At 40.8% G+C, this 24,134-nt stretch overlaps 1 protein-coding gene across 1 annotated transcript in view; it reads left to right on the top strand.

Annotated features, from left to right (window-relative positions):
• TRHDE (thyrotropin releasing hormone degrading enzyme) overlaps positions 1-24,134 on the top strand; it is a 213,403-nt gene that overhangs the window by 128,579 nt on the left and 60,690 nt on the right. The window contains exons 8-9 of the mRNA XM_071552209.1: positions 6,642-6,707; positions 8,970-9,157. Of these exons, the coding sequence (XP_071408310.1) occupies positions 6,642-6,707; positions 8,970-9,157 (254 nt within the window). The remainder of the gene's footprint in view (positions 1-6,641; positions 6,708-8,969; positions 9,158-24,134) is intronic.

Genomic DNA, 24,134 nt, shown 5'->3' with positions numbered 1-24,134 from the left:
TCTGTTTTGTTGCATGTGAAATTCAGTAATGACTATTTTCTCATTAATTTTTATTACAGGAATTACTAAGAGTAACAATGATAGGTATGAATCCTCTGATAATGTCAGCAGGCTGACATAATGCCAGCTATTTAAGAAAATATTTTCTTTTGGAATAAAATTGCACTGTTTTCCTGATAGGAGCTCAGTGCCAACCTTGCCTCTGTTGCTATGAGGCAGCTCAGTGGACTTCACAGGGCACTGTATGTAACATCTTTTGTGTGCAATTCTGCCACTCTTATGCAATCAGAATTTCCATTAGTTCTTTAGAAGGCAATGGGGATATTTTCAGCACGAGCATTGCAGGATGGAACTCCTAGTTAACACATAATACACATGAGAAATGAAATAAATCTACTTCAGTTCAGTGCAGTAGAGGACGCTCAGAAAAAAAGCTGAACAAAACAGGTTGTTATGAAAACTTTCTCCTTTTCCTTTTCTTTCTCTTTCTTCTCCCTTTTCCTTATCCCCTTCCTCTTCTTTTTCCTTTCTCTCCATACATTTAAAGCTCAGTTACTGTAGCTAGGTAGACACAGTAGTGTAAAGCCAGATGTAAGGGCTAATGATTTTTAAGGTGTCTTTATTTCACATAGTGAAAAAAAAAGTGAACCTCTAGGGACTGTATTGTATGGAGGTCTTTTGCGCCATGAAAAGCATTCAGTCTCTTGATACAACACGTAACTCATAAGCAAAGTCAGAGCTTCACTGTTGCTCCTTCCCTATCTATAGTCGCTGTTACTGTACAAATGTTGTATGTCATTATGATCTGGACACAGTGACATGGAAATCATACTTCAGTAAGTTTTCTCAATTGATTTATGGTGACCTTTTCATAGTAAGTAGCATTAATTTCTTTCCAAATCTGGGGCTTCTATAGAAAAAAGTATTACAGAAAAGTACAGCAGAGATTGTCTGGTTAGCAATACCTGGGCATAGTTCAAGTTAATGCAGAGGAAAGAGCAGCCAACCTGTCATGATTAGCAGGTGCCATCCAAATATCTCTGGAAAACATTCCATCTTTTTTTTTGTGTGTGTGCACTAAGAATATCTTTATTGAGCAATTTGTGGTTTTAGATGGAAGTGTATTATACAACCAAACAAGGCAGAACTAAAATGGATGTACAAATTCAGTCAAATTTATGCAGTTCAATATCAGAGAGTGCTTTATTTCTGTAAGATTTGTCCTTAGCTCAGTAGTTTAGTACTACTACCAAATGATATGTCAAATGCATTTTTCTTTAAAGCCAAGCTTAACATACTAGCAGATGTCTCACTGCATGGCAGGTACCATCAGACTGCTGTGCAGTAACTCTGCAATCCTTCTCATTGTTCCCTTTAGGCTTTGCTTGCAAACTGCTTTGCTACCACACTGCAACCACTGTTGCTGCATTTCAAAATGGAACCCTCTTCCTCTTCATCTTAGTAGCTAAAAGGTGAAGCTGAATTTTACAAGGGAAATAAACCTCTCAATTTAATGTTTTTGGTATTTTATAATAAGAATTCTCAACAAAGTAGGGTATATTTTAAAGTAGCAGAAAATTTTCCTGAACACAAATTTTGAATCTGTTTTATATATCCCATTCACATTGGTTTCACTGATTTGCACTGCAGAAGATTATTAATTGTAAAATTGAGTTACTTACAGTCATTTGTAGTTTTTGTGTGTTGTAATGAAAATTACAGGCCCATGTTGATTTTAGTTGGCTTACTTCTGATTTACAGTACTGGTCTCTTACCAACAAGAAGTGGGTAGAGCTAGAAAAGCATTGATTTAATGATACCTTTGACTCCTTTCTCTTACTAGTTTTCTGTTTATCCAGCCTGGATGGCACAGGGCACAGGTCCTATCTGAATCCTTTAAATGAAAATTATACTTCCAATACCTTTGGTGAGATACTCTAAACATTGCCCTAGTTCTTCTCCCATTGAAATCAACGCTAAAAATCCCATTGACTAATAATAATGCCAGAAATGTCAGTTCTGCTGATCTGATTATTGTTAGAGCAAATGGGAGTATCATGAATTACAAAGGAAAAGGGACAAAGTAAAATACTATAATTATCTGGCCCATTCAGCATCATTGGCTCTACAAAAAAATAAGATTTATTTTCATATATGGTTCCAGTTTCACTCTTCATGATTAGTAGTTACAGCTTGCTGTTTGGATATAGTGATTTAATTGCAGATATGACATGTTGACAATGGATATTTTCCACTTGCTGCTGATTGCGAGCATTATATCACTGCTGTGTGTGAAAAAATTCTAAATACACCTTTGGAAAATGAAGGGCTGGAATTTCAGCTTGTGTACAGTGATAGAATTCCACTGATTTTCCTCCCTTGAATTTTAAGAAGAATTTGACCAAAATAGTTTGCTCCTTTTTCCTCACTCATATAGTGGAATTTCCCAGTTGTCTTTAGGAGAGAATTAAAATATTCAACATCCATCTGGTTTAGATCTCGGCACCACTCATGTAAGTCAGGACAGGAGCTATTCCTTCAGCCAACCAGTCAACTTTATAAGATTAACTGAGAAAGGAGTTTGGTCCTAGAATTGATATTTCAATTCCTGGTTATAGATCTAAAATATCCCCTGAAAGTAAGAACAATGTTTGGAGACTTACTTCCCCTTTACACTCTTGGTATTTATCAGTCACTACATTTTATTAGTTGTGAGCATTATCATATTTGGATGGTGAGATAGTTCATTTTTTTGAAACAAAGAAGCTAAATTCCTAGCTAATATTTCAAATTAATATTGCAAACAGATGAAAGACTTTTTCCTTTTCTGCTTCAGTTTTCAAGTAATACTTTCAAAAGCACTGAGCCTTTTAATTTTTTTTGTGCAAGTATTAAGATTGTTGTTTGACAACGCATTATACTGCAGTCTGAGTCTGTTGGAATTTTTTAAAAGATCTTATGTTTTGGTTGTGCAGCAAATGGACTTTTTCATGGTGTGACAGTTGTAGGATATTTATTTATTTATCTATTTATTTGATGTTAGGAATTGCTAAATTATATCAGTAAACTGCATTGTCTTTCTATGAAAGGGTGCTTACTGAATATATAATCTCAAATGACCATTTGTGTGTGTGTTTGATTAATTTTCACATTGAGTGACATTGCACTGGAGTCTGTGAACTCTCTTTTTACTTTCGCCGTGACAAAAAAAAATTAGAGGCAATATTACAGTGAAGGAGAAAGGAAGAGTTCTTGAAAAGGACACTTGAATCTTGAGTTGTTAAAGAGGTTTTCATGCCATCTTTTGTGCTTACACATATCGTAGGGTTATAGCTGAAAGAAAGGTGGCTAATGTGTTACTTCATGCTCCGGCATACTCCAGCTGATAGAACAGCTTTTGTAGGTGATAGACTTGCAAGTTTATTATGGGAAGCAGCCTTGCAGCCAGATGGTTTTGGGCATATGTTTTTATGAATAAGTGGCTTTAAGTCACTTTTCCTGCTTTGGAGCTGTGCTGAGCGCAGTTTAGTTTCAGACAGCTGTGTTTTCAGTGTTATCCTCCTTTTCTGTTCTGTGGCTTGCATCTCTCTTCTGTTTGCTTTGGTTTTTCTGTTGAATGTACAGGCAAAGTGGTGGCTAATACTCTTGCCCTGGAGAATTGCTGTGAATGAGAGCATGTATTCTGCCCCTTTGCAAGCTACTTAGATATGGGTCCCCAGAAGGAAAAATTAATTACTTTCTGCTTGTTCCATCCTTAGAACAGACAAGCAGGGTATGTATGGATATTTGGCTCCTATTTCACTCCTCCTTGATATGTATCGGATGCTGATATAAAGCTTATGCTTTATATCTTCTTTCTTAAGTTGAATGCTGTCCATGAAACATACTTCAAGAGTGGGTGATAATCTGCTAATTAAGTTTTGGCTGGGTCACAGAAGCCCTATTATCTTTGGAGTCAGCAGCAGGGGTGGTGGTAACAAAGTGTACCTTTGTAGCAGAGCTGAGGGTGTTCTTGGGTCTGGCAGTGTTCAGTGTAAAACCAGGCTCTGGTGGGGGGATACATAAGATACTGGTCTGTAAAAACATGGGTGGCTTGGGGAGAGTGAAGTAGGGAACAGTCATGCATTCTGTCTTCTAATGCCAGATCTAGGAAGCAGCAGATGAAACCAGCAGGTGGGCAGGTGTTTGAAATGGAACCTTCACCCAACAGATCACTGAAGTGGGAAATGCTTTTTCATAGGGTATTGCAAATGCTAAACGTTTATATAGGTTCAGAAAGCAACCTGCCAAATTCACAGAAGATAGCTATTAAATACAAGGATTGTAATCTGCTGAGGATTTCTTGTGCCCTGAAGTGCTGGATGATGGAATAGCATTCTGAGGAAGTACCACTGCATGGTTTTCCAGTTTTATACCCTTACCAGGTGTCTGCTACTGGTTATTGTTGAAAACAGGATATATGAGGATATTTGATGAGACCTGTATCAGAAGCCTTTTGCTCTTGTGCCTATAGAAAACGCACTCAGATTTGAGATGGCATTGTAGATTTACTTCTGAAAGCCTATTTTGATGCACACTGTCACTTAGGACTGTTTTTTGTGCAATGTGCATTTGATAACATTCCTCATTTGATGCTGTGTTTAAGATCTTGATGCAACTTTCATAAAATAGTGAAAAAATTATTAAGTTGTATGGTACCAGGACTGTACTTGAATGCTATGTTTTTCATTGTATTTTCTTATTTCATTGTAAAGGTTAGGATTCCTTTTGTTTTACTGTGTGAGATAAACGTGTTAGATTGGATGATAATAAATTTTTAACTGAGTGACAAACCACATTTAAACCTCTCACTCTGTGTATTGGGAGGGAAAAAACCCCAAATGAAACAAATGCCAAAAGAAAAGGGCAGAAGCATTTAATATCTTTGTAGTCTTCCTAAAAGCAAAATATAAAAGTTAAATGAAATGTCTAATGGTAGATGGGTAAACAGGATTATTGCCTGCATGGAGTCCTCTAGTGTTCCACCCATTTTATTTTGCTCTGTAGTGATTCTGAAAGCATCTCTAAGAAAGACCAACACATGCAGCATTTTCTTCTACAGCTTAGAATGCAGATTGCATATTTTTGTTATTTATTTACCTTGTCCTACTTTTGTTTATTCCTATTTTAGCTTTCTAATTTGCAATTCAACTTCTTCAGCTTTGGAAGTTGTTAAATTTTTCACTGTGCCTTAAATGATTCTGTATTTTTGAACAAAACAGAAGCACAGTGCACCATAGGTGCAGCCTATATAATATTGTCTTTTTCTGAGTTAGTCTCATAGCACTGTTAAGATTCGGCACTGCATTTACAGAGTCAGTGTTCTCATTTAGCCTTCCTAGTCTGTGATTAAATGGGAGGTGCTGCTTGTTTTACTGTGAGTTGGCTGACAAAAGCTAAATCTGTCACAGGTGCTACAATTTGTGTGTCAGAAAATTTGTTTTCCAAATACTAATTATTCCCAAAGTGTCTTACTTCACACAAAGCACAGATAGCACAGTCAGCAAATCTGTCCCAGTTTTATCATTGTGCTGTAAATTAGAGTTTGTCTTCTACCATTGTGTAAAATGAAGAAGGTAGAAATTCAAATGCAGAACTGATTGATTTACCGCCTCTGATGCTTTTTTCCACTTAATTCTTCCAATAAAAATGCTTGAAATTTATTTTATTCAAATAATCACTTCTGAGTTTCACTTCTGTGATTGCACAAGCTGTTGTCTAGGGACATGGGATAGTTGGCTTTTGAGAAGTCATTTAAAATAGGAAGTGTTTTATACTGGAAAGAGTTAGACCTAGGCTGGTCATATGCTTAAACATGAATTTGGAAAGTTATTTTAATGTGATGGAAGCTTATCAGGAATTATCTTTTTGGTTGTTATGGGAGAAGAATGAATCCTCAGTTACTGAAGTTTTGGTGGAATAAGTGAAAGCATTGAGTTTCTAATCTCCTCAGTCTCTGAGTCATGTATGGTGTGAAAACACAGAGGTAGGTACTGGTGCACAAGCATGGTGTTGGGTTCCTGTCACCCCTCCTCCACTGCTCCCTGTCATGGAGAGTCTTTGTGATAACCTGTTACAGCCCCAGTTGCCAGTGTTTTGACACTGAAGGGCCAAAATCTCCCTAAATAAGAGTTTGTAGTTCAGATAGTCTGTTGTTCAGTTAAATCTTTTGTAATGAATGCAGCTGTCATCCAAGTGAGCAAATTTTTGACACTAGATGCAGAATGACCTGCTAAAATAGCAAGTGGAACTGTGTTTCAGCAGCTTCTCCTCTCATTGCTGAGAATTACCTAGGAATCTCTTCTAAGGTTAGATATCTATTTTAAATATATATTTGAAACATTTAGCTTATAGATTGACCTACACAGAAAAGGAAGAGCATTAAATGTTGTAAATGAAATTTTTAGCAACAATTTTTGCGTTACAAACCAGCTTAAGAAACTGTTTATTTCTTCCCTTAGGATGAACATATTGTATATTTCTAGGTTACTAACAAATGCAAACATTGATGTGATTTAACTTCTAATGGTAGTGATTCACAGCTCTAGTTGTTTGGCTCATGTATAGTAATGCTGATTTGTATTTTTATTTTATTTCTGTAGGACTATTTAACCATTCACAAGTATGGCAATGCAGCCAGAAATGATCTCTGGAACACATTGTCAAAGGTAAAATACTTTAATCTTTTGCACTGAGGGAGAAGCAGGAATTTACTGTGGTATTTTTCTGGGTGAGGTTAGGAGTCAATAGTGCATATTGAGATCTTCAGACCCCAGAGCAAATATAAAAACTGATGCCAAGAAATTCCACTTGAGTTACCCTAGTGGCAACATTAAATTATGGGGTTTTGCAGCATTTCTATTCTTTGTTATGTTAGAATATATTTCTTTGCATGTGCTATGTCACTGATGTGCAGTGAAAGATACTTCATGGAACCTGTTATTGACTTCAGTGGCAGCATGCCGAGGCCCATGAGCTGGAAGGAGCTTGACTTGAGCTTCTAGAACCTGGTCCAGGGATCTATAAGGACAGAGTATAAGTTCCCTAAAGTGAACCAAGCATGCCTGAATTTTTCCCCTGTGCTGGTCTGGGTCTTCTCCAGAAATACAGGCATAGTGCAAGGCAGTGTGGAGTACAGTCAGGGGGTTTTGGCACAAGTACCAGCTCAAGCCATACAAAACATGACAATCCAGTTGTAACTATTGACACCAAAGCCAAGACTGATCTGGACATCAGATATCTGCATTTATCTGGACAAACTGGTCTATAAATACACATGTAAGCTGTGTGTTCAAGGTCTGGTTGTTCTCAGTGAGTCTTCAGTTGCCCATTCATAGACTTTTAACATTGTTTACCTTAGTTTATCCTGCCTGACTTCCAGCTTCCACATGAGATAAGCATGCCATTGTGGGTGCACCACTTTGGAAAGAATGTTGAATATTTTAGGACATGTCATTTGACACTTGGTGAATAGGAACAACTGGAGTCCCAGAAATCTAGTCAATATAGTCAGCAGAGCATAGAGAGCAATTCAGTTGACTCTCCACTGCATGATTATTTTATAATAAGCCTGAACCACTGACTGTTGACTAGGAACTGGAGATAGTTCAAATATAGACAGCTAGGGCCAGATTAGGTGCAATAGGACATTCAAGACATTCAGGTGTGTCTAATCAATTTAACATAAGATATATGGAGAAATCTGTGCTCTTTTGGGGTGGCAGGTAAAAGTCAAATGACATTAGCTACCCATATATGGGCAGCTGAATCAAGTCCTGTGTCTGTAGTGACTGCTAATGAGAGTTCAGACAAGTAACCCAATCAGGCTTTTCAAGCTATGTCTTAATCTGAAGCTGAATGCCACCGCAAAAGTCTTTCTTGCTTTTCACCTGGTGCTTTCCTCTGTTAAAGTCTTTTGGACAGTTCTGGGTGATGGAAGGTCAGAGAGATGCATGGAGTCTTGAAAGAACAGTGGAGTCCTCAGCTAATAAAGTAGAACAAAAATGAGACTGTATTTTGGTTCATAACCATTATGGCTATACTGTATACTCATATCTATTGTTACAGCTAATATTTCATTTGCCTCAGCTGTAAACGTCTTTGTTGCCAGGCACTTTGTTCATAATGCATAACAATTGCAGCTTCAGTTTTGAAGACATCTTCTGCTTGTATTTATCAGAGGTTGCTCAGTCTATGATCTTGGACTATTTGACAGCTAGGAACACTTCTGTTGCTGAAGAACAAATGATGCCTGTCATTCTCCTCATACCAAGTCTCATCTCCCATGATGCTATCTCTTTGTATTTCAGATGACAGTCCACTTGTAAAACAGCATTTTTATTGACATGTGAAATCAAATATGGACACATTAATCCTCCATGTGTTATGACAGGTGCAGTTTATGAAGCAGCAGGGGATATCTTGGTATACATAGCCTCACTTTGGACATAAGGGACAATATTTTCAAGGAACTGGTCATTTTATTTTCAGAACAGAGGAACTCTGTGTTTTAGAAATTAAGACCCTTGAAATATATAGCTATCTGGAGGTACCCTAGACCAACTAACACTTTTTAACCTTAGCTGGTCAAGAATATATTTTGGAGACAGCCACCCAGGATTTCTTTGGCTCTTGTTAAAATCCGGTAAAGCAGGAGCAAAAGTGCCTGAGCAACATGGGAAGCATGATTTTCTGACTGTCACTCTTCTCTCTGTGAAAATTACTCAACATTTACTTTTAAGATATACAGAGTCTTTTGGTTCACTTATATAGTGTGTATTGGGAGTAAATGTGGTTGTGTGTCTGTGCACACATGTAATGGTTATTTAAATGTCCACAACCAGTTATGATTTCCAGGCCAAAAAAATAATAGTTTTATGTGTTGAATGGTACTGCTTCAGTGTATTGAAAGTTTTGTTTTTTTCTTCAAGGCTTTAAAAAGGGTTGGAAAATCAGTAAATATCCAAGAAGTAATGGATCAATGGACACTACAGATGGGTTATCCTGTTATCACTATCTTGGGAAATGAAACTACAGACAACATCATAGTCATCTCCCAAGAGCGTTTTGTTTATGATAGTGATGCTAAACCCAAGGATCCTTCCCGTGGAGACAACAGGTACTTATATTTCTCAATTAGTATCTTTCAAGAAGCTGTAGTAGTTTAAGTAAGTGCTTTATGTGTATACTTATATGAAGATGACTCTCTAGAAATCTGAGCTTTGCTTGGAGAATGTGGTGATCCTTCCATTTGAACTGTTAAGGCTAGTTAAAAGAATTGAAAAAAATTGTCCATTTGCATCCTAGCAGTTCTCTGTGAGATGCATTTCCTCACCTTTTCTTTTGATTTTGTCACACTCCATGAAATAGTTTGGAATGTGATTGGAAGGTGTGATACTTCTTTTCAAGAAACTGTTTGGAGTGGACTTCTCCATGCTAATACATTGAGTAGGCAGGTGTAAATGCGTGTCAGATATGTACTTTTCTTGACTTGTGAATCAGTCAGAAGTAGAACTGGGCCTCTGTACAAAGCAGGGGGTTCCACCTGTTTCATTTTTGAAGCCTGCTGAACTGGTCCTATGGGAACTTGTTACACTGCTGAAATCAGCATCTCCGCCTTTACTGTTTTTCCACTTATATTGTTTGGTTCCTGCTCCCAGCTGGCTCCACACACTTCCTTCATCCCAGAGACGAGCTGACATTCCTGAATGATCCTGGAAAATCCTCACTTTTTAAAGCATTTTTGGCATCATATTTTAAGGCCAAAAATATAGAGCTGATGCTAGAGAATTGCAAGATAGCTTTTGATGTTTCTGTGTTGACGTGTTGGTGCTTAGTAGGAAAGAAGGCACGCTGTCAACCTGGAATACTCTGTTTGTCCAGTAGATTTAAATGATTAAAAGACAAAATTTCATATATAGAATTCTGGTTGACATGTCTGGAGCTTGTAGACTATTCCTGTTGAGGAAGGCCTAAAATTATAGTTAACGCTTTTTGGAAAATGTTGAGAAGTTCATTATCCTTTTTTTGAACATGAATATTGTGGAACTCAAACATGACACAGAGTAAATATTTGTTTTTCTGGCTGTATTGGAACAACCTAAGAGGATATTAGACATCTGTTTAAGATCTGGGCTGAAATTAGTTCCTTTGTGAAAAAGAGATAAAAACAACTGAATGTGGACTGTTGGAAGCGTTCATGACTCACAGTTCTGTGCAGCAGGAGATAGATTCTCCCTTATTTATATAAAAATTTCTTTTGTACAAGTGTATATATGTGTAGTGTAATGTGAATGGATTTTACTACTCAGAACAAACATGATTAGTTTTTTGATTGACTAAACCAGGTATGTTAAGCCTTTTAACTATTGTAGATACTTTCTTAAATAGATTTCCTAAGTATTCAGTATTGTTTGAAATGACAGCTACTGTATTTCATGTGTAAAGACTAGTGGGTGTGTAAATGATATCAGGAGTGATGTGGTGGGTTGACCTGGCTGGATGTCAAGTGCCCATCAAAGCTGCTCTATCACTCACCTTCTCAACTAAGTTGAGAAGGACTTACGGGTCAAGATAAGCACAGGGAGAGATCACTCACCAGTTACCATCATAAGCAAAACAGACTTGACTTGGGGGGGAGGGGGCACTAATATTGCCAATCAAATCAGAGAAGTGTACTGCATAAATAAAATGAAATCTTAAAATACCTTCCCCCAACCCTCCCTCTTTCCAGGCTTAACTGCACTCCTGATTTGGTCTACCTCCTTACCTCCAGCAGTGCAAGGGAATGGGAATGGGGCCTGCAGTCAGTTCATCACATGTCTCTGCTGCTCCTTCCTCCTCAGGTGGAAGGCTTGTAATACTCTTCTGCTTCAGTGTGGGGTTTCTCCCATAGGAGACAGTCCTCCATGAACTGCTCCAACATGAGTCTTTCCCATGAGCTGCAGTTCTTCACAAATTGTTCCAGCATGTATCCCTCTCGCAGGCTGCAGTCCTTCAGGATCACACTGCCTCAGCATGGGTGCCCTGTGGGGTCATAGGTCCTGCCAGCAAACCTGGTCCAGTGTGGGCCCCTCTCTCCAGGGGAAACACACGTCCTGCCAGGAGCCTACTCTAGCCTGAGCTTCCCATGAGGTCACAACCTCCTTTGGGCACTGTGCCAGGAATTAAAACTGTTGACATTTTGGTCTGTGTTTTTGCCAATGCCACCTGTGAAAAGATTTATCCTTTTCCTACCAAGTTCTAGGGAACAAAAGCTGATACAGTGAAGGCTTCATTCTTGAAGACAGACTTTGCATAAACTTCAGTTACTTGAGTCTCTCCTATTGGTTTGACTGCCTGAGAGGGAGAGAGAGAGAGAGAGCAGCAGGGTATGCGACCTCTTTCTGGGGGGTGGGGACCTCACCTCTCCAGGCAGAGGTCTCCGGCAGGCTCAAATAAAGGTGAGAGGGCTCATGCCCTTGGCGTTGGTGGTTCTTTCCCCAGAAAGACAGCAGGGACGCCTGCTGTCTGCCAATGCTTAGAAGAGGTAGCCTCTGCCTTCGGGGGAGTGTTCTGAGTTGGTAAGACAACCTTATGTGAGTAACTCTGGTGACTGGGGTGCTTACATATTTGAGCTTAGTGCTTTAGTCTTCCTCTTTCTCTCTCCCTTCTCTTTGGGTTCCCGCTATTCGGTCACTCCTGTTAATAAAGATACTGTTTCTCTGAACATTCTGTGGTGCTCAGCCTCACTTTTCCAGCAACTGTAGAACTCACTCTGTTACGGGCACCCATTTGCTCCAATGTGCAGTTCTCCACAGGCCTCAGGTGAATCTCTGCTCCACTGTGGACCTTCATGGGCTGCAGGGGCACAGCTGCCTCACCATGGGCTGCACCATGGACTGCAGGAGAATCTCTACTCTGGCACCTGGAGCACCTCCTCCTGCTCCTTCTCCACTGACCTCAGTGCCTGCAGCGCTGTTCTTTGACATGTTCTCCTTTCTCCAATTGCACTTTCCCAGCTCGTTACCCCAGAAGCACTACCACTGTCACTGATGTGCTTGGCCTTGGCCAAAACCAAGTCATTCTTGGAGCTGACTGACATTGGCTCTCTTGGACATGGGGAAGACTTCTGGCAGCTTCTCACAGAAGCCACCCCTATAACATTCCTGCTACCAAAACCTTGCCATGCAAACCAAGTACAGGTGGGAATTAGACTCAGTTTTATTTTCATACATGACATTAATTCATAATTCAAATTGTATCTTGTGGTATGTGGAGCAGTAGTGTTCTACACCGGCAAGGCAAGTTGTGCTGGGTTTCTTAGGAGATTTTGTCCACAGATTTTATCACAGTTATTATTTCTAAACATTGGAAATAAGATTTAGTGCTATAGAGAGCACAAAGAAAGATATCAGCGTGAGCCCTCCCAGGAATTTAGTGTCCTAAAAGGCAGTACAGTACATATGTGTATCTCCTTTGCCAAGTCTCTTTGTCCTTCTCCTTCCCCTTTGGATTTTTCCTCTGTGTTTCCACGTCCTTTTAACCACAAATGGGAAGGCCCTTGCTCAAGAACACCTTTCCAGATGGATTGTTTGCTCCATGCAGTTAGAAGACGAAGCTAATTTGCTGCTCCCAGTTGAGGTTATTTGAAAGTCATGTTATGTAAGTATAAATACCAAAGAACAGGAACCATATACATTTAGCAAGAGGTGAAACTTACCTATGCCATTCACCTTTCAAAAATCATCCATCATCTTCCATTAAAGTCCTATGGCTTAGTTATAAATTGGTGTCTAGGGTATTATAACACTGATCATGCAATTTGCTTGTGCACTGCCCACAGGAACATGCACAGTTGTTCTGTGTCATTAATGTCCTTTCATATCATCATATTAAGTAAAAAGCAAGACTGGCATACTGAAAATAAATTTAATCTTTTAGCTGGCAATGACCTAGATACTTTTCAGGGTTTTTTTGTATGATACTCTTTTTATTTTTCCCCTTCTCTGGAAAAGTTGCTGTTGCTTCAGTTATTGTGAAAGCAGTAGACATGGAAAATCACATTACTGTGTGGTCATTTGATAATTCATGATGCATTACTCTACCTTGGTTTTTAATATTGAAAGAGCTGAACTTTGCATGACGTGGTACGTTTTTTCTGCTGGTGCACCAAGAAGGGTGATAAGTGGAATGGAAACAGCACATTGAGGGACATTAAGCACTATTGGGTTTGCTGATGTCTGCTGTGGATATATATATATATATGTATATGATCAACACAGGCTTTGGAGGTGTTACATATCAGTGGCCAAATTCACAATCCAGTAAAATTGGTGCTTATCTCCCCTGCATGACCCATGAATTTAGGCACTGGACTCATGGCTCCCTGGGGAGCAATAATAGGCACTGCAAATAACGGGAAGCAAATGTTATTTATGCCACATTTGAGGCCATGGTCTTGCAGAGCAGGCGACATTGGCTTCCTTAGGGTAGTTTATCTATGGATTAATTGTGATGATCATTTTAAACACCATAAAGAGTAGAGCGGCTCAAAACACGGATAAATGTACAGGTCCAGGCCTTTCCAGGAGTTTATCATCTAAACAGGCAATATGGTATGCACTGGAAGGCTCCAAGGAAGGCTCCTAAAGCATCCATCTGTCATATATTCTTTAGTTATCCAGAGGTGGGGCTGCAGTTTGGTAAGGTACAGCAATAAATGTCAATTCTATTGCTTTCAAAATGATGAGGAGTTTAAATTTCTGGTTCAGATGCTCTCTAGGCAAATTTAACTTTGCCTTACTGTAGAAAGAGTCACTTCAGAGTAGATCTTTCAGATGTATCAGTCCCGTGATGTAATGGTGAGCACTCCGGACTCTGAATCACAAAGTCGTGAGTTCGAATCTCAGTGGAGACCGTACTGGGCAGTTAAATGCCTCCCTGCCATCTGATCCCGTCAGATCTCGGATGCTCAGCAGGGTCAGCCCCGGTTAGTACCGGGTGCTGTGATAGTCCTGAGGACTTCACTGTCACTGTCCGTGGCAGATGGACCTCAGGACTGAAACGGTGGTGCCAGTTCTGTGCACGCTGTGCCTCACCTAAAAAATCCACTGCGCAGGCTCAAAGGGCCCACGTGGGAAGAACCCTTCCCAAATCTTCATTCGCAAAGTTTGACCATCCATATACATACTGCATAAGAAATTTAAATAAAGACGCAACTGAATATTTCAGAACCATTTTAGTTTTGTAAAATGTCTATGCTTTTCTTCATGCTGTGTATTTATAGAATCATAGAATCATAGAATCGATTGGGTTGAAAAAGACCTCCAAGATCATTGAGTCCAACCCTTGGTCCAACTCTAGTCCATTTACTAGATCATGGCACTCAGCGCCACGTCCAGTCTGCGTTTAAAAATCTCTAGGGACGGTGAATCCACCACCTCTCTGGGCAGCCCATTCCAATGACTGATTACTCTCTCTGGAAAGAATTTTTTTCTGATATCCAACTTAAATTTCCCCTGGCAGAGCTTAAGCCCGTGCCCCCTTGTCCTATTGCTGAGTGCCTGGGAGAAGAGACCAGCCCCCACCTGGCTAGAACTTCCCTTCAGGTAGTTCTAGACAGTGATGAGGTCACCTCTGAGCCTCCTCTTTTCCAGGCTAAACAACCCCAGCTCCCTCAGCCTCTCCCCACAGGGCTTGTGCTCCAGTCCCTTCACCAGCCTTATTGCTCTTCTCTGGACCCGCTCCAGCATCTCAATATCCTTTCTGAACTGAGGGGCCCAGAACTGAACACAGTACTCAAGGTGTGGCCTCACCAACACAGAGTACAGGGGAAGGATCACTGCCCTGGTCCTGCTGGCCACGCTATTTTTGATACAGGACAGGATCCCATTGGCCTTCTTGGCCACCTGGGCACACTGTTGACTCATGTTGAGCTTCCTGTCAATTAGTACTCCAAGGTCCCTTTCTGCCTGGCTGCTCTCCAGCCACTCTGTGTCCAGCCTGTAGCTCTGCAGGGGGTTGTTGTGGCCAAAGTGCAGGACCCGGCACTTGGCCTTATTGAACTTCATCCCATTGGAATCAGCCCATCTCTCAAGTCTATCCAGATCCCTCTGCAGAGCCCTCCTGCCTTCCAGCAGGTCGACACTCCCTCCCAACTTGGTGTCATCAGCAAATTTGCTGATGATGGACTCAATCCCCTCATCTAAATCATCAATAAAGATGTTGAACAGGACTGGACCCAATACAGACCCCTGGGGAACACCACTGGTGACCGGCCGCCAGCTGGATGCAGCTCCATTCACCAGCACTCTCTGGGCCCGACCCTCCAGCCAGCTCTTAATCCAGGAGAGGGTACACTTGTCCAGGCCACGGGCTACCAGCTTTTCCAGGAGTATAGTATGGGAGACAGTGTCAAAGGCCTTGCTGAAGTCCAGGTAGACCACATCCACAGCCTTCCCCTCATCCACCAGGTGGGTCACCTGATCGTAAAAAGAGAACAGGTTGGTCAGACAGGACCTGCCCCTCCTAAACCCATGCTAGCTGAGTCTAACCCCTTGTCCACCCTGAAGGTGCTGTGTGATTGCACTCAGGATGAACTGCTCCATAACCCTGCCAGGCACGGAGGTCAGGCTGACAGGCCCGTAGTTGCCAGGGTCCTGCTTGCAGCCCTTTTTATGGATTGGGGTGACATTGGCCAACCTCCAATCATCTGGGACCTCCCCAGAGAGCCAGGACTGTTGGAAGATGACAGAGAGCAGTTTGGCAAGCTCTTCTGCCAGCTCCTTCATCACCCTGGGATGGATCCCATCTGGTCCCATAGACTTGTTAGGATCCAGCTGGCTCAGTAAGTCAGTAACTATTTCCTCCTGGAATACAGGAGGGCTATTCAGCTCCCTCTTCCTGTCTACCAGCTCCAGAGGCCAGTTGTCTTGAGGGCCACCTGTCTTACTGGTGAAAACTGAGGCAAAGTAGGTGTTAGGTACGTCAGCCTTCTCCTCATCTTCCTTAACTATATTTCCCTCCAAGTCCAACAGAGAATGGAGGTTTTCCTTGCCCCTCCTTTTGTTATTAATGTATTTATAAAAGGACTTTTTGTTATCCCTAACTGAAATAGCCAAATTTACTTCAAATTCCACTTTTCTTTCCCTAATTTTTTTCCTGCATGACCTAGCTCTATCTGTAAATTCTTCGTAAGTAGCCAGCCCTTTTTTCCATAGTCTGTAAACTTTCTTTTTATCCCTGATTTCTTGCAGAATCTCCCTATTTAACCAAGCTGGCCGTCTTCCCCTCTGGCTGGCCTTTCGGCACACTGGTATAGCCAGTTGCTGTGCACTCAAAATTTCCTTCTTTAAACATGTCCATCCCTCCTGGAACCCCTTGCTTTTAAGAGTTGTTTCCCAGGGTATGCTCTGAATCAGTTTTTTGAATAGGCCAAAATTTGCTCTCTGGAAGTCCAAAGTAGAAGTTTTAATGGTGGCTCTCCTTACATCTCTGAGGACTGAAAATTCTATTATTTCATGGTCACTATGCCCCAGGCGACCTCCAACCACTACATCATCTACCAGCCCCTCTCTGTTTGTAAACAGTAGGTCTAGCGGGGCCTTACCCCTGGTAGGCTCATTTACCAGTTGATGAAGGAAATTGTCCTCTATACACTCCAGGAACCTCCTTGACTGCCTCTTCTCTGCAGTATGAAGCTCCCAGCAGATATCTTGGCAGGTTAAAGTCACCTACAAGAACAAGGGCTGGAGATTTTGAGACATCCACCAGCTGCTTGTAGAATAATTCATCTCCTTCATCATCCTGGTTGGGCGGTCTGTAACAGACTCCCACAAGGGTGTCAGCCTTGTTGGCCTTGCCCCTGATTCTGGCCCACAGGCACTCAACCTTGTCACTGCTGACCTCAACTCCAACACAGTCAAGAGACTCTATCATATAAAGCCACCCCTCCACCACTCCTTCCCTGCCTGTCCTTTCTGAAGAGCTTGTAGCCCCCCATAGCAGCACTCCAGTCATATGAGTCATCCCACCACGTTTCTGTGACAGCAACTATGTCATAGTTTTCCTGCTGCACTATGGCTTCCAGCTCCTCTTGTTTGTTTCCCATACTGCGTGCATTGGTGTACATGCACTTCAGCTGGGCCATTGATTTCATTCTCAACTCGGGCTCTATGCCCTTAGGCCTATCTCTGGAGAGCCCAGTTGCTGTCCCTTCCCCCTTCAAACCTAGTTTAAAGCCCTCCTAACCAACCCTGCCAACTTATGGGCTACAGTTCTTTTGCCCTTCCTAGATAAATGAAGCCCATCTGCTTTGACGAGACTGGGCAACACGGAGTTTGCCCCATGATCAAAAACCCCAAAATTTTGACGATAGCACCATCCCCTAAGCCACCTGTTGGTAAGCTGGGCTTTCCTAAACCTCTCCTCATTCATCCCAGCTACCACAGCAACTGAGGCAATTACTACCTGTGCTCCTGTCCCATGAAGAGATTGGGTTAGTGCCTTGAACTCTTTTTTAATTACTCTGGTACTCCTTTTATTAATGTCATCACTTCCAACCTGGACAACCAACAGTGGGAAATAGTCTGAGGGTTGGATAAGCTTAGGAAGTCTTTTGGTAATATCCCTCACCCTGGCCCCGGGAAGGCAGCAAACTTCCCTGTGGGACGGGTCTGGCCGACATAGAGGGCCCTCAGTTCCCCTCAGAAGGGAGTCACTGATTACAACAACCCTTCTCTTTTTCCTCTTACCTGTAGTTGTAATCAGTCTGGTAGACTGGGGGTAACCAGAAGACCTTGTAGACAGATCCTCCTCCTGACTGTCCTCCAACAGACTGTCCAAGTCCAGGGCCATATACCTGTTTTTTAAGGGCACCCTGGCAAGTGAAAGGGGTCGAGAGGGAATGTTTTTGCCTCTATGACCAGGCACCTGTTTCCATTCGTCCCCATCTGTTCTGTCTGCCTGATGGCAGGAGGGGCTGGGCTTCACCACCTCCTGCTGGGCTTCCTTAAGAGTGGAAAGGGTGTGACTCCACCAGTCAATTTCCCAGTTAAAAATGAAAGTGAAGCTGCATATTTAATTTTTCTCTCTGAAAGCATATGGAGGAATCCAGAAGCAGCAAGCAGATTTTTCTAAGTGATAAATGGCAAAAGTGAAAATTGTTGATACCTTTGGCAGTGGTTGATGCCTCGTCCACTACGGTAAGTATCTTTAATTTTTCTGCAGAAGAGAATGATTATGTATAGTTGATTTTTCAGTCTCATGTATCTTTGGGCTCTTGTCTTTATACCTGTAGAAAAATGCTTCTAGAGCCACACTGATTTATTTCTGTGCATAGCATTGACTGTAGTGCATACTAAGATCTAACATTTGGCCTGAAATTATAGAAGGTATGCAATTTCACTTCATTGCAAACTGAACACAGATTTTGCTTGACACTTGTTCCTTCACATGATCCATAGTTCTCATTGTATGAGAAAATAAAACTAACAATGTTAGACTGTTTCTAGAAACGTCATTCCTTAAAAGGGCCAAAATCACCAGCTTTGATATGAATATCAAAGTGTGTAATTGGTACAATGCCTCAGTAAAAATTTCCGTTTGTCCAAGCAAAACTTTAAAACTCCTATAATAACTATATAATTCCTATTCTACCTCCATATAACTATTCTTTAGTTAAGTGTAGGTTTGGTCCTGGACTCCTGTATACCCGTCTGAGAACACAAAATGCCCTTACATTATAAGGCTACAGGGGAGAAGGTTATATTACATCTGACAGGGTTCACTGGGTTTCCCTGCTGACAGAAAAATGATGATTTTAAGGCACTAGTCTCATCCATCATTACAAAAATGGCTCACAGATATGACAGGAAATTTTATGAAAAATAATCTGTGGTCTAGACAATAAACTAACCAGTTTTGATGAAATCCATAAACCTTTTATATATTCAGTTGTAAAGCAGACCAAAGCTTTCTGGTTGTAGGTATGTTTTGTGTTTCAAAAGTATGCAGAGCTTGTCTCTTCAAAAGTGGAGAAGTAACCTTTCCAATGTTATCAAAATAATTAAGTTAATGTTGCTGGAGTAATATTCATTTATACAGTGTTTTTATCATGCATTCAGTTTCCATAGCCAATATTTGCTTGTTCATGATAATATCCTAAAGGGAAATGTCTTGCTGGGTGTTGAACACAACTAGCTGTGAGGAAAGAGAAAAAAGGAAAATGTACAAATTGGGATATGGACAGGATATTCGTACGTGCTGTAATGTAGTAATCCTCTGTGCCTTTCTCCATATACCGGAAGTAGGGAAAAGTCAGTCAAGTGGTGCAAGCCAGGAACATGACCAGCAAAACTAGAGCTGTACAGACTCATGGGTCTAACACTGTGTAGTAATTGTGACAGCTGAAAGGCTTTACAGTTGGTGGCAGAGCTGCTCAGCAGTCATTCCACTTCAGGATGAATGATTAACTGCAGAATTTAGTTCCTTTCAAGTATCTTCTAAATTTTCTACAAAAAGCTCATTTACTTTTTCAGGCTTTGTGGAAAAAGGGCTGTGCTTGTCCCCTTTACTGATAATTATTTACATAGTAATAGCATAGCTGTGTTTGGATTTTGCCATGTGTATTCTTATTTAGTTGTGTGCCATTATCACTTGAGCACCAATGGGGAACTTACTCTGTTCACTTCTCAGCTAAGGAGCTGGTTAAACACAAACCAAAATGTTAGGGGCACAAGGGGAGTGCTGATTAGTATCTATGAGATGTTCTTAGAGCAACTGTGGATTAATGTAGCATATGTTATATTAATTATGTAATAAAAAAGGACCATAGTGTGGAAAAATATTGTTCCACATACTGAGGAAAGATGTCTAACAAAATATAAATAGAAAAAGAAGTGCTCATTTACCTCCATGTCTCTGGGAAATATCCTCTAATCTTCCATTTTCTCATATCCTTTGAGTGTTTTCTCATGCCTTACTATACCTGAAACATTGTGGTTATGTCAGTGTGTGTACCAGAAACAGCTTTTGTGTTGCTGCCTAGGGAGCAGATGTGGTACCCTAGTTCATCTGGACTGACCTCAGTGCCTCCATATCAGCTATAATAATGATGAAGGGAACAGGCTCCAGGAGAGAAAGGAACTGGTGTATTAGACACAGAGGAAATGGAATTAACAGGAAAGAGATGAAAACATCAAGAGTTCTTAGTCAATCACAGAACTGTGTGTGAATACTGCCAGATATTGATTTAACAATTTTTTTTAACTGGTCAAGGAGGGACTTGAAAACATTTTTTCTTGCAGAAGAGTGAGAAAGCATGGGGTGCTCCTTTGGATGCACACTGGAGCAGAGGGCAGCTCTATGACACCGAGAGCTCTTGTTCTTTTATATTGGGATAGTCCTTAATCCCAGCAGTCTGAGAGAGGACAGTGCCATGCAGAGTGCTGCTCCTCCAAAGGACTGGGCAGAAGGGGCTGCCTACGTGAGTGACCTGGAGGAAGCCTGCCTCAGCACATGCTGGAAGAGTGCCTTTGCTGTTGGGTGTGATGCTTGCCAGCCCAGCCCTTGTGCTGCACACTGCTTGTTGCAATAGTTTTGTTTTGTTTTGTGTTTTGTTTGTTGTTTTTTTTCTGTAGAAGTCACTAGAAAGTACCATCTTTTGTCTTGACTTTTCATTGTTTAGAGGTTTTCTAATTGTTGCATATTTTTATATTTTTTAAAATCCCATAGTAAGTGCCCTTAAAATCTGTTCCTGTACATATCTGTGCTGCTGTGTCCAGCAAGATTTTACTACTAGCAAAGATCTCAGAAATGCCGATTCTAATTTAGTACTTTATTTCCAAAACCATATCACAGCTTTCATTTGTGAGAACTCTTCCCACTGGGAAACTTCCAGGGTGCTCTGGTGTGCAGTATTTGGACAACTTCTAGTGTTAGAATTTGCAGAATACTAAAGTAGACAAAATTGGTGTATTGTGTCATTGCTTCCTGTGCAGTGGCAGCACTTGTATCCTGACAGAAGTTAAGCTGGCAGGGAAAAGCCGCTCCTCCTGTATTTTATTATCACTGCAGAATGTGTCACTTATCTTATTTGCAAATACTAACAGGAATTGCTAGGTACCCAAACTAGTTAATTAACTCACATTAATTAAATCAATTCCATGCTGAGGAGAGAAGCACGTACTTGAGGGCAGAACTGTGTTATAATGTGAAGTGGGGAGATGAAGAGGAGAATAAGGGCAGCAGTGCTGATGGGGAGCTGCTTAATGTGCAGGTAGTAGGAAAGGGAATGCTGTGTGGCAGGATTCAGACATGAGCTGCATTAAAGTTGTATAGCTGGAATAGGCAAATATAGAAATGGAAAAGTGTTTAAGGTGGGGGCTTTAGTGAGGTAAATAGCAGACTGGGGAAAGTCCAGACAACATTTGGTAGAGAGAAGTTTTATGGGAAGGATGAGGGTGGATAAATGGCTTTGTAAAAGTCACAGATGTGAGTTCCTTATTGTAGATCAGAGGATAAAGCTTCCAATATGCTCCTTTTTTATGTCTTCTTCCTTCTGCTTTTTAAAGTTGCTGATAATGGGTTTCTTTTCCTTATGTCTTTGTATAAGCTTTCACACTCAGCAGTAGAATCTTAGATTTTGTGATGGAGATCCTTTGGTGGGGGACTCTTAGAGAAGTTTACTAAGGAAAGAGAAACAATTGTAGGAATTGCATTTTAATCTTGCTTAAAATCAGTATTCAGAGGAAAAATCAGAACTGATCTTTGGAAAGTGCTAAAAAAGTGCTTGATACTAAGTCTCTGAGAAGGAGAATTGTAAACACAGCTAAAATGCTACTCTTATTCCTGCTAGGGCAGTCCTTTCTCGCCCCATAACACATCCTTCCTCTCCATTCAGAGACATCTCAAATCTGCACTCTGGTCAAGGGGCTATGCTCTTGGGTGAAGGACAACACAGGGATGGGCTTGCATGATCATCACCACGTGTGCAATTCTGGAAGGATGTTTTGCACTGGTGCAAGATGGAACAGAGGATGCTGGAGAGATTAAGAACCATTATGCAGGATAAAGAGGCAACTGTTGGGATAGATGCTTAACACTACTTAAAACCATCTTCTTTTTGTCCATCTTTGATTCAGCACCCAAAGCTGCTTGTCAGTTTTGAAAATGAAGCCTTTTGTGTTTTACTGTAAAAAGGTAGTGTTAGGCAGGAAGGAGACAGCATATGCTGACAAAGAATTTGTAGTATTTGTTCTTTGCTCACAACATTTTTCTAAATTTAGTAAGGTATGCTGCTAGCACTGGCACTAAAATGAGTCAGTTTTAGAGAACTTGCTAAAATTTATAACCACTGATTTATAATTTATTTTTTGGTAAAATAGTAAACTATTTGTGCTGGTTTAAAGGTAAACTGGCAGGAGAAATGAACCCAACACAAAAGAGATTATTAGTCAGAGTTACAACTTAATAACAATATTACAATAAATGGAATGGCACAAAGACAAATTTGTTTTAACCCAAAAAACCCAGAAGTATAAACCAGCACCCTGGGGCACAAACACAATGGTATTCGTTAGCCCCTGTGCTGAGCACTATGTGATTCCATCGAGTCCAAAGTAAAAGGAAGTGAAAAACCTGTTGGTGGAGATGACGGTTGCAATCTGGTGAAGAGTGGTGGTCTCCTCCTGTTGAGGTTCTGGTCCTCCTCTGGATCTGATGATTCACTCCCCAAGTCCCCAAACCCCCAAGATTATATCCCATCAAGTCCAAGTTGGACTGCCCAGTACCTCCCTCAGGGCAGGAAATTACACAATGGATGATCTCACTCTGTGAATCATCGGGTATTTTGAAATTGTTGATGGTCCACTAGCAGACACGCCCCCTCAGGCTGGATGTGAAGGTGCTAACGACTTCCTGGAAGAGAGTTATCACAGCTCTTATCTCACAGGCTTCTTTCACACCCATCTCACATCCTGAGAGGTTGGGCGTGCCCCGGGCAGCTGCTGCAACTGGTCCATTGTTAACAGTTCTTGGGAAATGGCATGGAGGGTTTAGAATATACAGCTTTGGTCACACCCACACAGTGATAAACTGGTCCCAGCCACTGTAAGTAGGCCACGTGTTAATCACTGTTATGACTATAGGTGAATTATAGTGTCAATGTTTGTATTAAAATACATGCCTTTAAAATACATTTCACCATGCTGACACTGAAAATATTTTTCCTCTGTATCCTTGTATTTAGATCCTTATTCAGAAAAAAAGCTATGCGATCCATGATCCACTTTAGACATTGTTGCTCTTAGAAGCAGCTATCAACCTTTCATTTTGAGTACACCAATATGATTGCCTTTTTTAATATGGATTTCTAAATGAAAGCATACATAGTAGACAAATATATAAAATTAGCATCTGTATTGAGGCAGAACTGCAAATAAGGAGGCTTATCATCAGAAGAAAGTCATCTCAGATGTGCTGGCATCTCTCAGGACTGAAACATGTTTCCTAGTCACCCTTATGCAATTTTAAATATTTCTCCAAACTATAAGGATTATCCATAGTTTCCTCCATGTGTGCAGCTAAGTATAATTTGTATTCAGAATTATAATAGGCTCACAGTTCCAAATACCTTCGAAAACCAGAGTTTTGCTTCCCTCTGAAATGTATATTAGCTATATTCAACTGCACATCCAGTCAGAGCCTTTGAAAGCCTCAAAGTAGTTAAGAGGCAAGACTGCTCTGCAAATTGATTTGTGTTCTTCCATGAGACATCTGTTAAGTTCACGTCTATTAAAAACTTGAAATACTTTTCAAAAACTCAGGTATGGAGTCCATTCAGATCTACCAGGTGGTGAAGCCATTCTCTGCCTGGCAGCATCTATCAAGACCTGACCCCATTGGATTATTTTGGTTGGTAAGTTGGTCTGACTAAAATATTGAATTCCTCCACAGATGAGGCATCAGTGAGAAAGAAGAAAAGAACTGATACGAAAAGCTTAGTTAGCTTTTGACAGATTTGGTATAGAAGGTGACAGTAAGAATATTAATTTTTAAGTAACATATGCCTCACTTGGAATTTGGTTACCTGCTTACACAATACTGTGTGTGTATTA

This window comes from Pithys albifrons, chromosome 3 (assembly GCF_047495875.1).
Source record: "Pithys albifrons albifrons isolate INPA30051 chromosome 3, PitAlb_v1, whole genome shotgun sequence".
In the NCBI taxonomy this organism is placed as follows: Eukaryota; Metazoa; Chordata; class Aves; order Passeriformes; family Thamnophilidae; genus Pithys; species Pithys albifrons.
The sequence above is the reverse complement of the archived record's forward strand: the minus strand, read 5'-3'. Positions and strand labels throughout refer to the sequence as shown.